We start from the raw sequence: 19,362 nt of genomic DNA, 5'->3' as shown, positions 1-19,362 counted from the left end.
GTTCGTTCCTCGAGATTTCCGAAGATCTTAGGATGCAATTCGTTTCGAAGTCTTGAGGTTTTAAAATACTGAAGAATGATTGTATCAATGATTTTTTAGCATAAGGATGAACCGAATTAAAGCAAAACAATTTCGAGTCTTGAAAGTTATTAATAATCCTATTCGTTGTATGTAGTAACAATTTTATGGCAGAGATGGGCAAAAATCGTTTCCAAATAAAAATTTCAGTTATAGAAATATTTCATAGCAAAGACGTGAAAATGGAATAAAGTTTTGCTCGCCTTTGTTCTTAGTTACCGCGACCGATTTCGTTTGTTCGACCGCGATGGATCCGTATTTCAGGGCCAAGAGGACGCGCGTCGACGCGTTTATGGCGACGACGAGCCTTACTTTTTACGATAATAAATTTCAGCTATTATAGTCGGCCCGCGACATTATCCTCGTTTACCCGATTCAACCGTGGTGACCTTTGCACGTGAACGTTGCACCTTTCCGCGCAATCTTCCATCTACGGAGACCATTGTTGTATCTCATACCTCGTGTTTACGGAGAGACGGGGGTGTGCCACACCTCCGTTCTACCTTCAGAAGGTTAACGCGCTGTAGCGGTATTAGTCAACCACAATGAGGCACGGATGCCGAGGCGCTGAAAAATCTCGGGTTCTGCGCATACAGCTGGATAATTCTCCTTGAAGTTTCGCTCGGTACCTAAATTTCAACGGACAATGAGAGAAAGCGCCAATTCACCGTGTCGCGAAACTATGAAACCATCCTAAATTTTACGCTTTTCAAAAATAAACTTTTATCGCGCCTTGCAAGGCAGCTGCCTGAACAACACACGCTTGACAGAGTTTTCTTTTTTTTTAACATTAAGAAAACGGATTGCGTTCGAGAAAATCCGCGAATTTCATAAGATAATGCGCCGAGATCACCGGAAAGACATTTGTCGTAACTCCAGATTCCTGATTTTATTATACAAGAAATAGTATTATCGATCAGGACTTTCCACTGATTTATGATTCGTCTGCTCGTAAACATAGAGATTTAGAAAATGATCGAAGACAGGATTTCTATCGAACCTTTTCACTGCCACGGGTTCTTTCGAATGGCACCAATCCCTATTTATGCTTGAGATTCTTGCGCGTATTTTCTCTCGACTAAAATCTCAATTTCCTAGTTTCCTTCGGATTAATCGATAAAACTTGTTCGAAATTATCTTTCCCGTTAAACACGCGCGTTTATAGACATGCTCGGTTTTACCTAATGGAATGCAAGATCGTAATAAGTAAATAAATCAAACCCTGGAACGATTAAAGAGTGCATTTCTAATGGACATAGCCAGAGTGGGGTATTTATACGTCGAATCCTAGCAAGAACTATGAAAAATTACCAATGGTGTCAAATTTTCCTCAAAACGAAAATAAAAAATAATTTTCTGAAAATTGCTCTGAATATTCTAACATTTTGAATAACTTTTCAGGAATCAAACGAAGATGGCCGCCTAGAAGCTACGTTCTTCAGCGTCTAAGGTACAGTAAGTTCTGTTTAATTTGAAATATAACCGAGGCAATCCTCTATTTTGAGACTGATCTTTGTTCTCCGTGCGATACAATTGTTTCCCATCGTTTGGAAAATACCGAGCTGCGACATCCAGCCCGATGTGTGCCACACATAACGATCGTCGGGTTACGCGAAATCGGCGGATCGATTACAGGCGCAATTTCTCGGCGTGTACGGGCCTAACAGCGATTAGAAGCCGGGCGGGTCGTAATCTGATTTTAAATTGGTGAAAGCCGCGGCACCGGTGACTTTAAACACCGGTTGTGTCCCTTATAAGGCCATGCTTCATCATATCGGCCCGAAGAAGTATATCGTTGTTCGTCTATCAGCGTGGTTCCAGCCAGTGGCGGATCTAAACTTATGAGAGACAGAAGCTAATCGATTTCTGGGGTCCTTTTTCAAATCTTTCTACGATGGGTGAAAAAATGGTGTTGTTATCATATTAATTCTCTCCTCGATGTATCGGAATGGACTGGTGATAGATTGAGAATCGTGAAAAATAAATGTAAAGCAAATTCTGATAATTGCAAATTTAAATCCAGATTTTCAAAGAAAAATTCTAAACAATGTCTATAAAAGTATCGATCCATTTGGTAAAAGATTCCACAGTTTAATGCACTCTGAAAATTTAAAATAATATAAAATAATAATATAAAATAATATAAATAATATATAAAATAATAATAATAATTGAAAGATAAAAGAAGCAAATAAAATTTTCTTTTCCGGGTAGTGGTTAAATTAAAAAAAGAAATGAACGAAGCTTTCGGTGATCGTTTCTACGTGGGAGTTCGAAGCCGAGGCTTCCTTAGGTTGGCGATAGATCCGCCCCTGGTCCCGGCCAACACGATTTAGAGCCCCCTTAATCACGGACACTGATTGCCCCGCGCCCTACCTCGCGAATAGGCCCCGATGACGTTTTTTCTGCCGTTTTCGCTCGGTCCATTAATTAGAGCACCGGTGATTCACGGTCTTCCTTTCCTCCTTTCCTGTTCAACCAGGTCAGATCGGGGCTCGCGGCGCGCCGTCGTTGCTCGATTACGGGAATCGGGCGAACGTCGGCGGAGGAATTGCAGAGTACCGCCGGAAACGGAGACCTCGTTGGGACTCGACGGTGTGTTTAGTTTTTGTAGAAAGTTTCTCGAAATTGTAGCTCCATGTACTTTCGTTGGTTTCGCGCGATAGCCACGGAACGAGCCGTTTTCCGACTCTTTTTTAAACAACCTATCGATCAACGAGACGTACAGACTAATCATTAACTTCGTAGCAAATAAATTCGCTGCTACCTTAAATTTCGATAGAAACAAAAAATTCATAGTCACCTTAACACTTTGCACTCGGAGACGTTTCTTCGATCTACTACTAACTCAAGTACACTTTCTTGCGAAATACTCCAAGCAAACATAACTTTGTATTTTGTCCTATATAATCACTTTAAAACAATAATATCGTTATTTTTCCTTAGAGGGGCAGCCAAGTGCAAAGGGTTAATATTCTGTAAACGGATAGGTTATTTTAAAAATACCCCTCTATAGAGATTTTCATCGAACGAAGACTTATGAAACGATCCAGCGCGATTTGGAAGAAACTTTTGCAGTTTCGTGACGAATTCGACGCGTAGATCACAATTTGCGCAAATAGAAACGAGTCGGCGGATATCAAGTATCCGTCGCGCGAACCAAATAAGGCCCTTTTGCCGCGTAGCAGCAATTTAAGAACGAGTCAATTACCGAGCGGCTGGCATCGAGTCGCCTGAGCGTCGATCGCATGGAATTGTGCTGCGTTGACTTTCCGATTGGCGTGTTCGATCACGGTGGTTCGGCTTAATTAATGCGATAAAGAGATATCGGGACAAGATATTGTTGTCGCGATAACGTATGAAAATACTGCCTAACGATTACGATAATTCAGTGTTCCGTGGCTGCTAATTATGCGCGGGCTTAATTAGAATATTTATACGTCGATATGTTAAGGTTGTTTCCTGGAACTCCCTCCCGGCACTTCGAGATTTATATCGGTCGCGTCTGGAAATTCGTGTTTCCTTTCGTGTGCTCGCGTTTCGTAGTTTCTTTTCTCTCTCTCTCTCTCTCTCCTTTTTTTCGATCTCGTTAACATCGTTCAGGAAGTCGCGGTGCCTGGCCGTTCGGTATTCGCGACGGTGTGCCTCAAAATGCTTTCCGTGCCAACCGCGAACGAGCATCGATCAATCGCGGAAGAATCGTCGCGCGACTAATTACACGGAATGGACGGTTGAAACGAGAATAGTCCAACACGTTTTGGACGCGATAATCTCTTTTTCATACGATTAGATTGTAGAATTCACGAGACGTGAACGACTCAAGCAGTTTAGAGCGTTCTCCAAAATGGAGTCTCAATTTTCAGGTAGAAACTTTATTTTTTTTTCATGCACTGACGAATAAGAAAGATCATTTTACAGTACAATGACTAAAAACTCTACGTTAAGATTGGGATTATTTTCTGACGATTTAAATAATTGCCAAATACAATTCGAACACTTTGCGCAGCAATCGAGTATCTGAATATTCATAACGTTTGAATAATACGTTTTTTTTTGCAAACTCTATTTTCATTTCAGATGTTTTATTAGTAGACCACGGGATATTTATGCACATGCATATATTCATAGAAAACAGCTGGAAAATCGGGACTTGGATTGAAACTTGTTTCGTTATTAGGGGCTATTAAAAATGTGTACCTTTTTTTTTGCATATTATGAATAATGGATATGTTTTGCATGTCTCGATTAAATGACACTAATCTATCGCGTGTTTCGGACCTCGTAAAATTCAGAGACCGGGGAACGTTGATTCTATTTTCGCAAACATAGACAGTATCCTCATTTTCCTTCCTCCTATCCAATCTAAACGCAACAAATATTTTTCAACGACTCCTCGTGTATTCAAATTTACAAAAAAAAACGTTTCAATCAAACGTATGGCAGTATCGCGAAACAATTCTCGAATATACCATTTGTTCGGTAATCGCCGTAACCCGTCGTCCCTCGACAACGCGTCAATTTCCGCGAGGTATGTTATTATCGTGTTCATCCATCTTGAATATTTTTCTTCTCGAACTCGCGTTATTATTATTTTATCCGGCTTGTATCGTATGCCAATTCTAAACGGAGAAATAAACTTTGTTCGCGCGTTCGTACGGAAAAAATGATAAAATCGCCCGTGGCGGGGAGGGGGAGGGGGATTAACAAGGTGCCTTGATGGCGTCTATCTTCGCGTCCGGCGATGAAGATTGACTGAATGAAAGACGCACGCGAGTCAGCTGCGATCACGATGGGTTCGACTAATGGCGAGACTCGAAAATTACAAGTTGATAACACGCTATCGAGCGCAGTTATATCGCGGAAAGCGGCTAACCAAGGCAATCAACCGGCAACACTTTCTTGCCCGCCAAGTTAATTTATCGTCCTTTGGCGAGGAGCATCGTTTTTCTCGATGGTCCGGCGCGCACTGATGGAGCCGATGAAAGGATCAAAGAATTTCCCGTCGTTAATGCAACGAGATATCAAACGGGCCTAACGGGCCGTCAGGGGCCTCGCAGTCGTCATCGTGGCTTTAGTTGTAAATTGGCTACGCGTCATTAATATCAGACTCGGCGAATTACCACATCACCCTTGGATAACGCGCTGCGACCGACGAACGAGAAACGATAAATGCCAGAGCGACTAATCGACTCCAACGGCCGTGGATCGTTCGGATGTTAACACGTTTGCTACCGCCACTCTAAATCCTTTTTCATCGGCTGTCGTTCTATCGGTACACTTTTAGCGTTTCAATTAATGTTATCGATAAGGTTACTGTTGCGCGATAACGTCCTCCTGCATATTTTATGATTTCTAATAACTGTGAATTACCAGCCACGCTCGTAGTGCCAAGAATCTCTTATCGTGTGGCAATTTCCAGATCATTTCATAAGTTTTCGTCCATTTTATGCAATAATACGTTTTTATTGCCGCGCGCGAGCGGATACGAGTTAATGTTTACATTCTGCTATTCCGTTTCAATGGCGCGTTAAATTTTAATTCGTTCTTGGCGCGAACGACGAGATTTAGCAGGTAGACGCGGCATCATGGATACAGAAATGCCGTCTTTCGCTAGATAAATAAAAGGTAATGGTCGGACCCTCCGCGTTGGAGGAAGCTCTTGGTCTCAGAAATCGAGGAGTCGACGAAAGAACTCTGTCTTTCGATCAGCGGGGAAACAAAACGATCGAGGAAGAACTTGTAGACCGATCCTGGACAAAAATGGACTCGCGAGACTCTGTTAATTAACGTCCAGGTTATCTGGAAACGTTCCAAATGGAATGATGGAAGGGAAGAGCGTCAGGAACGCTTGAAGTTTATCGTCTGATCAGCAATTACCTTGACATTATCCTCGGGAATCGGTTTGAGCGTCGGACGATAAAGTGTTATTGATAATATTTCGCGATGAGAAACCGTAAACGTATCTGAAGCTAATCCTAGAGATCGGTAAGGCTTTCTGACGTGCGAGAGGCGTTATCGGTTCCCTCGAGCGTTTCGCCGGCCTTTCTGCCGCAGATGTAGTTCGTAAAACTGACTAATGATACCGGTAAACGTCGAGAAATCCACAAGATCGATGGAAATTTATCTGAAACCCATACTTCCAGTCGTTCTGTTATCCTCGATAGGATTGCGCGATGCTTCCGACGAAGTCACGCGCGAACGAAGCGATATAATTGTCGTTTACTCATTTTCTTTCAGAAATCGATAACTGTACGAGCATTTGTTATAGAATCTTTCGAATTTTTTATGGAATTAAATTGAGAACGTCATTCTAATTGGATGATTGTTGTTGCAGGTAATTTCGATGCGTGGTAAGAATCATCGACGATCTGGAGATTTCAACGCGCGGTGAGAAGCACAAACGACGATCTGGAGACTTCAATGCGCGGTAAGAAGCACAGACGACGTTCTGGAGATTTCAACACACGGTAAGAAGCACCATGCATATCCTGTGGCGATTTTAAAGTGTGATAAATTTACCATTAAGCAAACCGAATCGAACAGTTCAGTTTGATGGTATCGAGAACTAATTCATCGTAGATGAATGACTTCTATCGGGCGTCTTTCTGAAACTGAAATTTAAACATAAATCGAAAAATTTTGCATACAGTACGAACCATAAAATTAATTTGGTACTCTTTCATATGTACAAGAAGAAATTGTTTGAAATTGTCTACATTCTTGGTGCAATCTTGTGTACCTCTCGATGAACCGTTACGGGATAAAATTTCCGAGTCGTGAACAGTAAATTTTCAATAACCGATAAAGCGAATCGGTTCCATTACGGTTGCGAATAAAATTCGTGTCATTTGCGGTCGAACGTGTCAGACCCTGAGGTTAGTGCTACTTGTGCCACTTACGAATGTATCGTAGATCAGATTAGACTGATCTACAATCATGGCAGCCTGCACACTCGAAGGTAACCGATACACTCGTGAGAATCTTGATAAACAGTGTTGCTCGAAAGGTAACAATGTTCGAAACTTATTGGTAGTTCCGTTCTTCGTTATTAGGGCGACCTGGAAGTGTTGCGTTCGAAGAAGTTCGATTTCGAACTGAATTTTTCAAGATAATCGCATTCTTCGTAACGGAATAATGCCAAATTTGGAATGGCGCACCCAACAGAAAGTAGCAACCTGTGGTCGCACATAAAATTAGTACGATTTGCGGTTAGAGAATTTTCCTTGGCGGGTTGCCCAACTTCAAAGTTGCTGGAACGATAACGATAGAAATTTAGTTCTCCGGGTTGCGTGTCTCGAATCGATTCGATTGCAAGAATACAGACAATTTGCTACGAATCGATAATTTTTATCGATTCTTTGGATATTTTAGTGACGAATAATAGGGACAAAATCATATACGGAATAATTTTATTAGGAATAATAAATACGATCCGCGGTCGAATCGTAAACCGATTTTCAATTATTATAACAGCATAGGAAATAATTTCTAGTGAAATGGGATCCTGTAGAATTCGAGTAATAGCCGCGAAGTAATTTTACTCAACTGACGCTTTAAGTCGGTAATAATTTTCAGGAAAAGCCCAAGTCCGCAAGTTGCACTAATTTCGCGGCCACAAGTGGAGCGTCCGCGAATAACATCGCCCTCCAGAATCCGCTAAATCGTTCGTCTAACCGCAACTGCTACCAGTGGAGCGATGTCCTTTGCAACAGAATATATTTAAGAAATGCTTTCCATGTACAGTTCGCGCGCGAAAGTCCGAACAATCGATGAAACGATCAAAAAATCCTTGGAAACTTTAATCGACGTCGAAACACTCGCGGGCATCGATGTCGAACGAAGTGTGAAAAGAAATTCCTCGCCCAGGGGTCAAAGTAATTTTGCAACCACAAGTGGAGCAACCGCGAATAACGAAGCAACACCGTCCATTTTACCGAAATTCTTTTTTCCCCTCTGAATGCACGTTAAATTAATTAACTGCTACCTTTCGTGGTGAAATTATATTTGAAAATATTTAACGCTGGTAACGGGGATTTTGCATCTGTTTTGACGCGAGACGTTTACGAAACGGTACTTTAAAATAATTCTCGAGATCGAAGGGGTGTGTTCGGATGCAAGATATGGAGAATGAAGAGAAATTTTTACCGTGAGTGAAACAAATCGGTGCTTGGTCGGTTAAAATCGGGCACACTCGAGCATGATTATCACGTTTTCTTGGATAATGCGCTGGGTCTGAAGTCATCCGAGGCAAGAAGCGATAAACGTCGTGTGCGACTAATCCAGGTGATCATCCCAGCGAGGCTTTCGAGTAGAATTTATTGTACGCCGCGGGACGTCTCGTTTTTCTCGCTGCCGCTTCGCACGCCGAACTATGTGCGTAATGCATGCACGTAACGCAATATCGCGCCGCGGCGAGCAACGTGTAATTACTCCTAACAATCTTAAGGCTCTCTCTAAAACTCTGACCTCCGCGATGCAACGTTAGTTTCGCGCGCTTTTCCCCTGTGGTCGGGCTCGGGGAAACGTTTTGTTCGGTACTATACGCGAAGAAAAACAAACACAGGACTCCGTTTCTACAATTAAAATTCTAATTTCGATCCAACTGGCAAGGTTAAACAGTTGTTCGAGATTTTTATACAGACAAGAATTTTGCGTATCTCTGTGCTCTAAATTGTAAAGTGGAAGGGACTGAGTACTGAGTAGGATTTTCTTAATTATGGTAGGAGAACGTTTATTTCAGTTGCTATTATCGGAACGAGCAAATGTTGATACGTAGTTTTTCAAAATTTTGGTACCTCCACTCTATAATTGTATTTTCCGGGACACCTTAATAAATTATTGTCTTTTTAGGTACTCATAAATGAGCAAATTACTTTTTAGCCTACGGTTTTCCCCCGCGATTCGGAGAAATTTTAAATCATCGTCCGCGAATCGTTCTTCTAATTTCGATTAATTAACATACCGATCGGGAATTTCTTTAAACCGCTTCGCCATTTTCATACCGTGGTCTCGATTTCCCTGCGTTGCACAAAGAAATGCACATATCGCTTCGTCCTTCGACGCGAACGGCGCACCGTTAATTGGAAATGAAACTTTACGAGCGAGTATATAAACGTGGTATTAACGAAGATAGTCGTTTCTCGCGTCGATCTCATCACAAGGGCTCGATAAAAAAAAAATGAAGCCAGCCAAGAGCCACGGAAGCTGAGTGGGGGGAAAAGAAGTGATCGCGGGATTCACGACTTCGATCGTTTCGCTCGTGGCTTGTGAAATTTAGCACGTTGAATTCCACGTATTTTTAAACTAAATACAATTTTACCTATTATTTAACATCTTCTACGTGTTCATTAACCCCTTGAGTTGGCTGTGCAAACTCAACTTCGCCGGTCGCTAAAATATTAAAAACATTTAGATTCTATATTCGAGAACAGATTGGGTGATACAAATTCAACAACGTTAGTTTTACTTATAATACTATTGCGTCAAACGGTTCAAGTAAGTACGCTTGAAAATAAATCAAATGCATCTTTTCGTTGTAAAATGACAAAAGTCTCTAATCGTTGTGCTAAATTTTCCCTTGTAAACAAACCGGTCTCGGAGCCTAGAGTCAAACAGTTTCAAACGATTCGACGCGCCTCGAAAATCAAATTTTCATCTCGTAGGGTTAAAAGTCACGAGCAAAAGTGTTAAGCGTACTCGTAACCGCGCCGACGTGATTAACGGGGTGTATAATTACACATTCCTTCGCTTGTGTTGGCTTCCCGTTTACGATTTGGCAAGGAACGTCGTGAGAAACCCGCAAATACGATCGCTGCGGCAAGGCAGTTTCGCGTTAAGGGAACAGAAAAGGGTTTACTTAATACTCGTGTTCAGACTTATTTCTAAGGCACCGGTAACGAGGATCGAGATAATGGACGAAAGAACGAGCGAACATATTAATATCCGTCCTTCGGTGTAATTAATGAAATCCGACGCGAGTGTTGGAAACGAATGGCGCGGTTCTTCCAGTCATGAATCTCGCGCTTAGGTTTTCCAAACCGGTTGGCTTGGACGTCATGAAATAAGGGCCAACGACGTAACGATTATTCGTGCAATAATGTGCACATCGTCGATATAACTGTTTCAACGATAATTGTTAAGTGGTAGGGCTGTGTAATCGGTGGAACGAATACAACGAGCCCTCGAGTCCGATATTCGTGGGATAGGCACTTTTATCTTTGCTCAAAATACATATGTCAAAAGTTTGCTTCACTTCAGTTTGTTTTTTTTAATAGTAAAGCACGTAAGCATCTGTTTAACTTTGTTTAAATTTTGTTACAAAGATTGATATTTAAAAATTGTCCACAATTTTGTGTACCCCAGAATCTATTAATTTTGTGTGGTCCGTTGAGTATTCTTGTTGGATAAAAAGTTTTAAACAAAGGTTTCCCACAGTGATAGCAATCTGTTGGCCGTAGAGTAGATTCCAGACTTTAGAGTTGTCTGCACCCTGCAGTTTCTACGAGATCGTGATATTCGTTTCACCAAGTATACAATCCGACGTATGATACATGTCGAACGACACAGTACGACGTATAGCTCAACAAGTTAAACAAAATCCTTGGATTCGGTTCGATCTCGGTCTTTGTCATCCTTCCCTAACTACTTTGAGATAGAATCAAATGAGACCAGGATAGTTAGGCTACAGACCTCTAGGGTATTGTTTAATCACCTGCTCTCCATCACTCGCTTATCCACGAGTCATTACCTCAGGGACCTTATTAACCCTGGAATACTATAGTTAGGTACTACATTCCTACTCATTTTTGCGATGAATTCATTTACAATTCCCATAAAGTACGTTTATGCTCTGATTCTCAATAGATCGTAAAGTTTGAAAACTATTTGCGCTATTCGGTAACTGCGTGCTAGTGAAATCATTTTTCCGAGCCACTTAATCTCTACTTTTATCGATTTTCATGGGTGAATTTCGAGACCATTTCGTCACCGGTGTGTCGGAATAAAAAGCTTTCTAGTTTTGGCTTTATAATATTCTAAGCTTAATACTTGTAGGTGTGATATTGCTAGGTTGAACTTGTCGAGCTATACGTTTCATTGTAAAATGAATTCTTACGTCTATGACCCTTAAAAAGCTCGCGTCGAACATGCTTACGGCTAGAGTCACTCAGAGATGTTCGATTTCTGGGATCTTCGGTCTTATGCAAACAAATTTACATAATTTTATACACGTTCCGATTCAGTGCTATAAAGATAAAGGGGGAAACGTTAGTTTCACTTAAAAAAATCTCCCTCACTATACTCGTTCACATTTATTTATTTTAATCTTCCGTAAAGACATTTCTGTTTATAGCACCGACGACTTCAACGATTCCAAAGAAACTATATAAATTTGTTTTAGGTAAGATCGAAGATTCTACAAGACCACAAGCCATTGCATTTTGAATTCAATTTTAGGGATGTCCGTTCTGGCGAAATAACATTTACTATTTTTAATTTCTTAACTTCGATTAAAGATCGATTCCTCTGCAAGAATCGAGCATCCCTAGAATCGACGCCGCCCTCGGAGCTTTCGATCGTTTTCGAATGCACGAACAGGGACAAGAAATGTTTCCACGGTGTTCGAGGAATGTTTGCGAAATTTCGGGATCTAGGTGCGTTTCGAAGGTTAAAATTCTTCGCAAAATCGGCCGTCGAGAACGTTTTCGGCTTTCATTTTCTTACGAATAACAGACGCCGAGGCACGCGAGTGCCGCCAACAGAACGGACGCGCGTACTCGCGTGTCTTCGCGCGTTGAGTATGTATCTAAATCACAGCTCGTGCTACTAATTACTTAAAACGTTATATACCTCTTTCTCGATACTCCGATACTTACCGATTCTATGTTACTTCCGTTAATCTACTATGTTGTGCGTGTGCATACGTACATACATACACGTGTACGCGTGTATGTATCTATGTATGTGGCTACACACATATATATATATAAAAAAAAACATAATAAAAGAAGATGAAAGAACAATGAAAAGAAGAATCATTCGTATAAAATATCGTTAACGTTAATATCTCATAGTGGTATTTAAATATCGTTGACCGTGCGCGATCGTCGTCGACGTGCTCGTTTCTCGTCGGACGGCAATAAGTCGTCTTAGGAACAACAATTTCACCGGGTCGCCTGGCGCGGAATGCAGCCACCGTCGATCGACGATTCGACCGATTAATTACGAGTAGTAGAAAAATAAATGACGACCGCTCGGTCGTCCGCTTTAGGTTACGTTGCCACGTGAATTTATCGACGGAACGACCGCATACGTAATAATATCAGTTCGACACTTTTTGCTACGCGCGTCGTCGATCCGGACTTCCGTCTGCAAGCAACGTTTGCACAGAAATTAAAAGTGTCCCAAAGTTATCGGTCACTCGCACCTTACAGCCGAAAGTCTGGACCGACGACAGGAACAACTGCCGTGGAAGCCTTGGAAACTTAGTCTTAACGTGGATAAATTCACGGTGCACAGTACCACCCGCTTGTATGCCACCTGTTTCTCCCCGGATAGACGAGCACCGTTGCTGGAAAATCGAAATTTTGTATATTTGTCGTTGCATCGGGGTTTGAGTATCGTCGATGGATCCACAATGTACTCCAAGTTGAAAGTGAGACCAAACCCTTATTTCGATTATTTTATTTAAATAGAAATTTAAATTTTTTATTCCTTCGGAGATACGAACAAAGAGAACCGTTTTAGAATCATTTAGACCAAGATAAATACTATACATACAATACTAAACATTCTATAAATAATATACCATCGATAAAGATAAAATAAAACTCGACAGATACGATACAAAAAATGTGCCAAGACACACTAATAAATAGACAAGAACAACTACTATAAAAAACACCTTTGCTTCTCAACCGTATTTCAGCACCTTATTGATCATAAAAGGGTTAAAAATAGCGAAAACACGGTCGTGTTTGGACTCATTTTCATAAGAAAAACCTCGCCGATCCGTTGGTAATACTGTCGTAAAGATGCAACAAAAAATGTAGGTATTAAAATTTTCATCCAATGGATGCCCCGTCGCGCTTTGATTTGCTCGCTGTCGACACATCCTGTTCGCTCGTCCCTCTCGAACGGTACACGCGAGTCTCGTGACAGAAAAATCGATTCCTGGACGGATTCCCAGCTCCTCTGGAGACGCACGATCGAGCGTAACCGGCTCTGGTGCATAGAAGCGGGCGTCACTGCGATTCGTTAGCGGCTCCGTGGACGGTTTTCTGCGTTCTATCGATAGAATCCTCGTTACGCGCGAGGCAAGGACGGATACGCCGGGGGGAGAAGAAAGCCTTCGCGGAATTCGCGGCGCGACGAAAGCCCGCGCGTAACTCGTGGAATAAATTATCAGCGAATCCCGAGGCGACCTCGCGGATTCACCGTTGGCGCTAATATTCGTTCTAGGACGAGTGGGTCGATCGCGAGACGAAGCTCCCAGCTGCCGGGCTGTCTGACGTCAGTCCATAGACGCATCGATCTCGCAATCGTCGCCATTAGTCATGGGTTCGCTCTGTGACCGGGTTCTAACCTCGTTGATCGTAAATCACTTCGCTCGGCTCTCTTAGCGAACGAAGTCTCTAAACATCGGGAGAAGAACAAGAAGAAACAGCGACAGTGGAGGGTGGGAGGAGACAGAAATAGAGATCCAGAGAAGAGAAAGTAGAAGGACGAGACCTCGCGCCGTGCCGTCGAGGGAAGAGAAGAGGGGCGGCAGGAGTCGCGGCGCGTGAAAATTAACGGGAATACGAGAAATCGGTGGCCAGTGTCCTCCCAGCCCGACTAACTGGGTGGATTGCAGGCGGTCCCCGAAGGATCGACAGACACCTGATGCGGTTGACTCCTGTTTGTCACGCTGCTCGTCGTGGTGGTGGTGGTCTCCGCCGACGGGCTCGGGTTCCCGCTGTTCCCGTTGTTGCTGCCGCTGTTCCCGGTCGCCTGTTGCTGGACGCTGGGCTTCTGCGTGACGTGCGTCTGATAGTGCTTCGCCAGGTGGGCCTTCTGCCGGAAGCTCTTGCCGCACAGGGAACAGGCGAAGGGTTTCTCGCCCGTGTGCGTTCTGATGTGCACGTTCACGCTGTACTTGTCCTTGAACCCTTTACTGCAGATGCTGCAGTAGTGCAGCGAACGTTCCTTGCGCTGAATGCTGCCCGGCGAGCCTCCCGACGCACCCTGTTGTTGTCCGCCTACGGTTCCAGCAGTCTCGGGTCCGCTATTGCCGTTGCTGGCCGCGTTCGCGTTGCTGCTGTTTCTGTTGGCGCGTCTACAGTACTTTTTCGGCGCTTTCGTCGCCACCACCCTCGAAGGAGCCATCTGCAGCTGATTGGTCGGTTGTTGCTGCTCCACCTCGGCCCGTGGAGCCGCTTGCTGCTGGAGGACGTCTTGTTGAGCAGCCGTGACCACCGTCACCGTGCTCACCTGGCCCAGGTCCGCCGGAAGCGTGATGGTGCCCAGGCTGCCGCTCGTCGGGTCCAAGGTGTACATCACCGTGGTGGTCGCGGAGACGTTGCAGACAGGTTCCAGGCTGCAGTAGGACTCGACCACTTCGTTCGCTATGCTCTTCAGCTTCTCGTAGTCGCCAGGTCGGTAGGTCGTTTGGTCCAACTGCGATAACAAGAGGTCCTCGTCGGTGCAGGCGTGCATGGATTCGTCCTGCTGCTGTTGTTGTTGTTGCTGCTGCTGCTGCTGTTGCTGTTGCTGCTGCTGCTGCTGCTGCTGTTGCTGCTGCTGGTCAGTGACTATCTGCAGAGCAGCGTTACTCGTGACGGGTATGGGCATGGCGGTGCCCTGGTTGGACGGCGACGAGGAGGAGACCACCTGGGCCGGGCCTGTGTACAGCTTCCCCTGGAGGGCGCTTCTCAGGAGACTCTCCGCCGAGTCTCCAGCGCCCACCGCGACCGCAGCCGCTGCTGCCGCGGCCGCCGCCTCCTGCAGATTCTGATCCGAGAGCTTCCAGTCGTTATTGTTGTCGCCGCCGGTGCAGTTTCCGCTGTTGGACGACGCTCGACCGCAGAGCTCCTTGCTCTCGACGAAACCGCTGTCGTCGGTGGTGTACTGGGACGACGCGACGGAGAAACGGTCCGGATGAAACCTGTCGTTCACCGTCCGCGACACTTCGCTCACGTTCGTGGACTGGTCGTGTTCCTGCTCGGACGATGCGGGCTCCATACTCAGTATAGCGTCCAGGTCCAGATTGGGCCGCAGGGACCAGGAGTCGCTGGACGTCGGCGCTGGGCTCTTGCAACAGTCTAGCGCGTCCATCGAGTTCGCTTCGTTGTTCAGCACTGTTAACGTATAAATAGCTCCGTCCGTGTTCTGTCTGTCGTTCGCGGCGCATCCTCGACCCACGCCCTGATGATGGTCGTTGGTGCCCTGGTGAACGCTCACGTTCTCGTTACCGTGGCTCTGAGTGTTCGCGTGGGCCGACCAACAGTACTTGTTCAAATCCTCCAGGAGTATGTTGCAGGTCTGCTCCTTGCTCTCGTCGGTGGTCCAGTAGTCGCAGTCCGACTGGTCCATGGGAGTCTGCTCGTTGCTGGTCTGTACGTTGCAGGCGTTGTGATGGGTCCTCACGTGATGATGATGATGATGATGACCCAGGGAGCTCGTGATCGTCGATACGGGCGGCAGAGCCGTCAAGGTATTGTTATTGGTTTCTTTGATGAACGGCGAGCCGTGAAGATCGCGGCTTGCCTCGTGCTCCTCGTGGCTCTGCTGAAGGTAACCGATGCTTCGGCAGGTCGTGCGATGGAGGAAGCTCTCCTCGTCGGAAATGCCGTCCGTGGACGCGCAATGGGGCGGCGGGGAGACGACGAAGTCGAAGAAGTCGGTCTTTGGCAGATCCTCCCCGCCCCCTCCCGGGGCGAATGCCTCCGTTAGATCCATGAAACCTTTTAAGTACTTCGTCCTCGCGGTTCGCTCTGCTCCAGGTTCGGGCTACTGGCGGCCTCTGTCGGCTGGCGGTGCTCCTGGTGTGGCGTAGAGGATACGTTTCAGCAGAGGTGACCCTCGTGCCTCATCGCCCACCGCATCCTTGAACTCGGGGAACGACCTGGAGAAATAGAATTGAAGCTTCGGTGAGTATTGGACCCGGTTCTGTTGCAACGTAGCGACGCTCTCTACTATAATCTTTACGCTAACGATATTCTATTAGCGTCGAGTTGAACTTTTCGTTATAGCGTGTCTTTATTAGATCGGAATAGTTTGGTCCTCCTCTGTAAAAATAATATGAGAACTGGGGTGGCCCAGTAGTGTCGAACAAAAAAAAAAACAGTAGGGTCAAGTGGGGTTTGCATTTGGAAGTTGATGCCCTAAGAATTCGACCATTTAGTAGAACAATCGTCGAAACGTAGGGATAGCACTCCCAAATTTTGTTGATCATTTTGTATATCACTCCTCCCCACCGTTGGAAGGTGTGACCCTGATCTAGCCGGTTGACAGCGCAAGGAGACGAAAACCGGATCAACGTCGAGAGCGCGACAAACTTGCAAAACGGCGTGACGGGCGAAAATGGCGACCACGCTCGAGATCGGCTCCCGTAGTAAGTCCGAGGACAATGGCGCATACCGCGACGCGGTGTCCCAGATTTTCCAGCGTTTTCTTAGGCGACGGGCCAGCGGAATAGGATCGGTACCACGCGGGCATTAGGCCGAAGAGCCAGCCAGGGCTCTCTCGCATGCTCTAGGCGTGGGAACGCACCGTGGCCGTATATAAATTCACTATAGCCAGCCCGACGGAGTCGGCTAGCCGGTACAGCCGATCAGCGTACTCCGGGAGACAGAGGAGTCGTGAAGGAGGAACGCCAACGCGAGAGAGGGACGTCGAATATCTGATAGAAACAGAAACAGATCTAGCCGGCTAGATAGAGGGAGAGGATAAATATCGTGGCTGTCGAGGCAGCAGAGTGAGAGAAAGAGAGAGAGAATGTTGTACGCGAGAGAGGGGGACATAAAGACCAGAAACTTTGCACACGTAGACCGTGTGTACACGGACGCAAACGCTTGTACGAGGCATAAGCAACGTTTGCGCAACCTTCTTTTCCGTGAGCCTATCATACTACAACGCACTGTACCAAATTAATGCGGCAACAGTGCGGAGACGCGAGCCACGCTTCGTGAGCTGCGGTTAAATGCCAGCCACGGTGTATAACAATTGATCGAGGGCCGTTGCAGCTACGCGACTCTCTGCAGCTCCGGCACCCGGATGTCCGAGGACGGAACGGTCTCTCGGCGTTACGAAATCGAGTCCTGGAATCGCTCGTGCACTAGATCATCCGTACCGATCGCGCCGGCACGCCGCACACGGACGTCGCGTTCACCGCCGCGGATTGATTGGATTCTGCCCCCCGGGATACCTTTTACTGAAATTCGTCTAGACGCGGACTAACCGGCAATAATCGTAATGACGACGACCACGATCATCGAGGACTCCGACGTCTTTCTCACACAGCGAACGGAAGCAAACGAGAGCGAATATTGGTAATCGATGCAAGGCAAATCGTATCGATTGTTGGTAACCATTGTCTCTTGGATTCTTTTATTCAACGACTCTGCTACGTAGAAGTTAACTCGAGGCTCTCGAAGTTACTGCAATTTGAAAAATGATCAATTGCTTCGTTTAATTGTCTTCTTGCTCTGCTTCGTATCTAGCAAGGTTTTATTCATCGTTATAGCACAGATCTATGTAGAGTGTTTTAGACTCGGTAACGATCGATCGAGGTTGATGTAAATCGATAGCCGGATGTCGAAAAAGCGATTGCTTTCTCTGACAGTCTAAACATCTTCCTTCGTCCGAACAACACGGCGCTATTAAATCGCGAACCGTATTGGCAGCATCATTAATCGAGAATCTAGATCTGTCGAAATTGACAGCGCTTTCTCGATTTAAAAAGAATCGTCGAATAGGAAATTCAGTCCGAAATAAATTCGAAAGGCGAAACAAAGGAAGTCGAGTGATTTTTATTAAATTTCAGTGTACTTTGGATGAAATTTATACCTTCAACCTTTTCGCAGAGGGAAGTTAATGCCGAAGAGCTTAATAGAATTTTTAACGTGGTCAATTTATTATTCATTGTTTCTATTAGTATTTCTATTACTATCGCTATTACTATTCATTAGATTTCCTTGTAAAACGCCGACAGGGACGAGTATAAACAGCGATCGCCGCGATAATTCATCAATGAGCTTTTAATGCCGATTAAGCCTATGACGTTTGACGTTTACGACCATAAGGCTGAACGCATTCGAGGCCTCCATTATTACGACACAATTCGTTCCCACAGAGAAATTGAATCTCTAGTTCTTAGCTTCGAAATACTAATGAACGCAGGTAAAAAGAGACGGGCATTAAAGTAAACTCGAACCTACGATTGCATCCTTGTTAACATATTTAAGAGAAAGCGTTATAAAATTATCAAAGTGTTTGAATTCGTTAGATAGTATTCAGTCGATATTAGATAACTAATCTCCTTCCTCCCGTTGGAACTTTTCCATCGAGGTTAATTAATGTTCCGGAAAAATGCAGAATCTAGGCAAAAGGTGAGCTCGATTAGTATTCAACTACCGATTCGTGATTTTTCTATACGCAAGTGTTTATCACTGCCATTTCTACATCGCCGCTGCGCGTACAGAAGTTTTATCCAGCGAAATGACGACTCTCAATCACAGATATCTTTTCCCACCAATCAGGCTCCCCCGTCGTAGCTAATTGGGTTTCTTGCGAGCGAAAATCCAGATAGATGCCGATCTCAATTACAACTCGGACAAGTTATACGTAGAACTTGAAACGAGTCACGAGAAGCTAAATTACTTTTACTCGAACGTATCAAAAAATTAATGCTACGTATTATATCGAGGACAACGGAGGGGACGGACGGTCAGTAACAAATGAAATTGGAAATAGAAATCTTCCGATCGAGACAGAAGCACATCCTCGATGAGTGGTTTACGATTATTAGAAATTGTACCACGATAATTGGACATACATATATCGCGAATTGTTCTCTCTACAAAAATTCGAATAACGAAGGGAATCGAAGGAAACACAATACAATTTTTTGTTCGTAAATCTCTGGCGCTGAAATTTTCTCTTTTTACACGGACCATTTCGAACCTTTCGTGGAAGGAGTAGCCCGCCATAAAATTTGGAAATCACCGGTTAAAAACATCCTGCGCATCGAGTTTCTGGAAGTCGGTACTCGAGCATCAATTACTGCCTTACGTTTCGTTATAATTC

General features: G+C 44.8%; 1 protein-coding gene across 1 annotated transcript; it reads right to left on the bottom strand.

Moving 5' to 3' along the window:
• Nucleotides 1-13,911: 13,911 nt before the first annotated feature.
• On the bottom strand, nucleotides 13,912-16,014 carry LOC122401623 (probable basic-leucine zipper transcription factor R). The gene has a single exon (XM_043403860.1). It carries the CDS (start codon nucleotides 16,012-16,014, stop codon nucleotides 13,912-13,914), a length of 2,103 nt encoding a protein of 700 aa, XP_043259795.1.
• Nucleotides 16,015-19,362: the final 3,348 nt, after the last annotated feature.

The sequence above is a fragment of the Colletes gigas genome, unplaced genomic scaffold (assembly GCF_013123115.1).
Source record: "Colletes gigas isolate AHSC1104 unplaced genomic scaffold, ASM1312311v1 Colletes_gigas_Sc00026, whole genome shotgun sequence".
NCBI lineage: Eukaryota > Metazoa > Arthropoda > Insecta > Hymenoptera > Colletidae > Colletes > Colletes gigas.
This window is presented reverse-complemented; position numbering and strand designations above follow the sequence as displayed.

Coding starts and splice junctions, on each gene's coding strand:
- LOC122401623 (XM_043403860.1), bottom strand. CDS start 16,014: ATGGATCTAACGGAGGCATTCGCCCCGGGAGGGGGCGGGGAGGATCTG.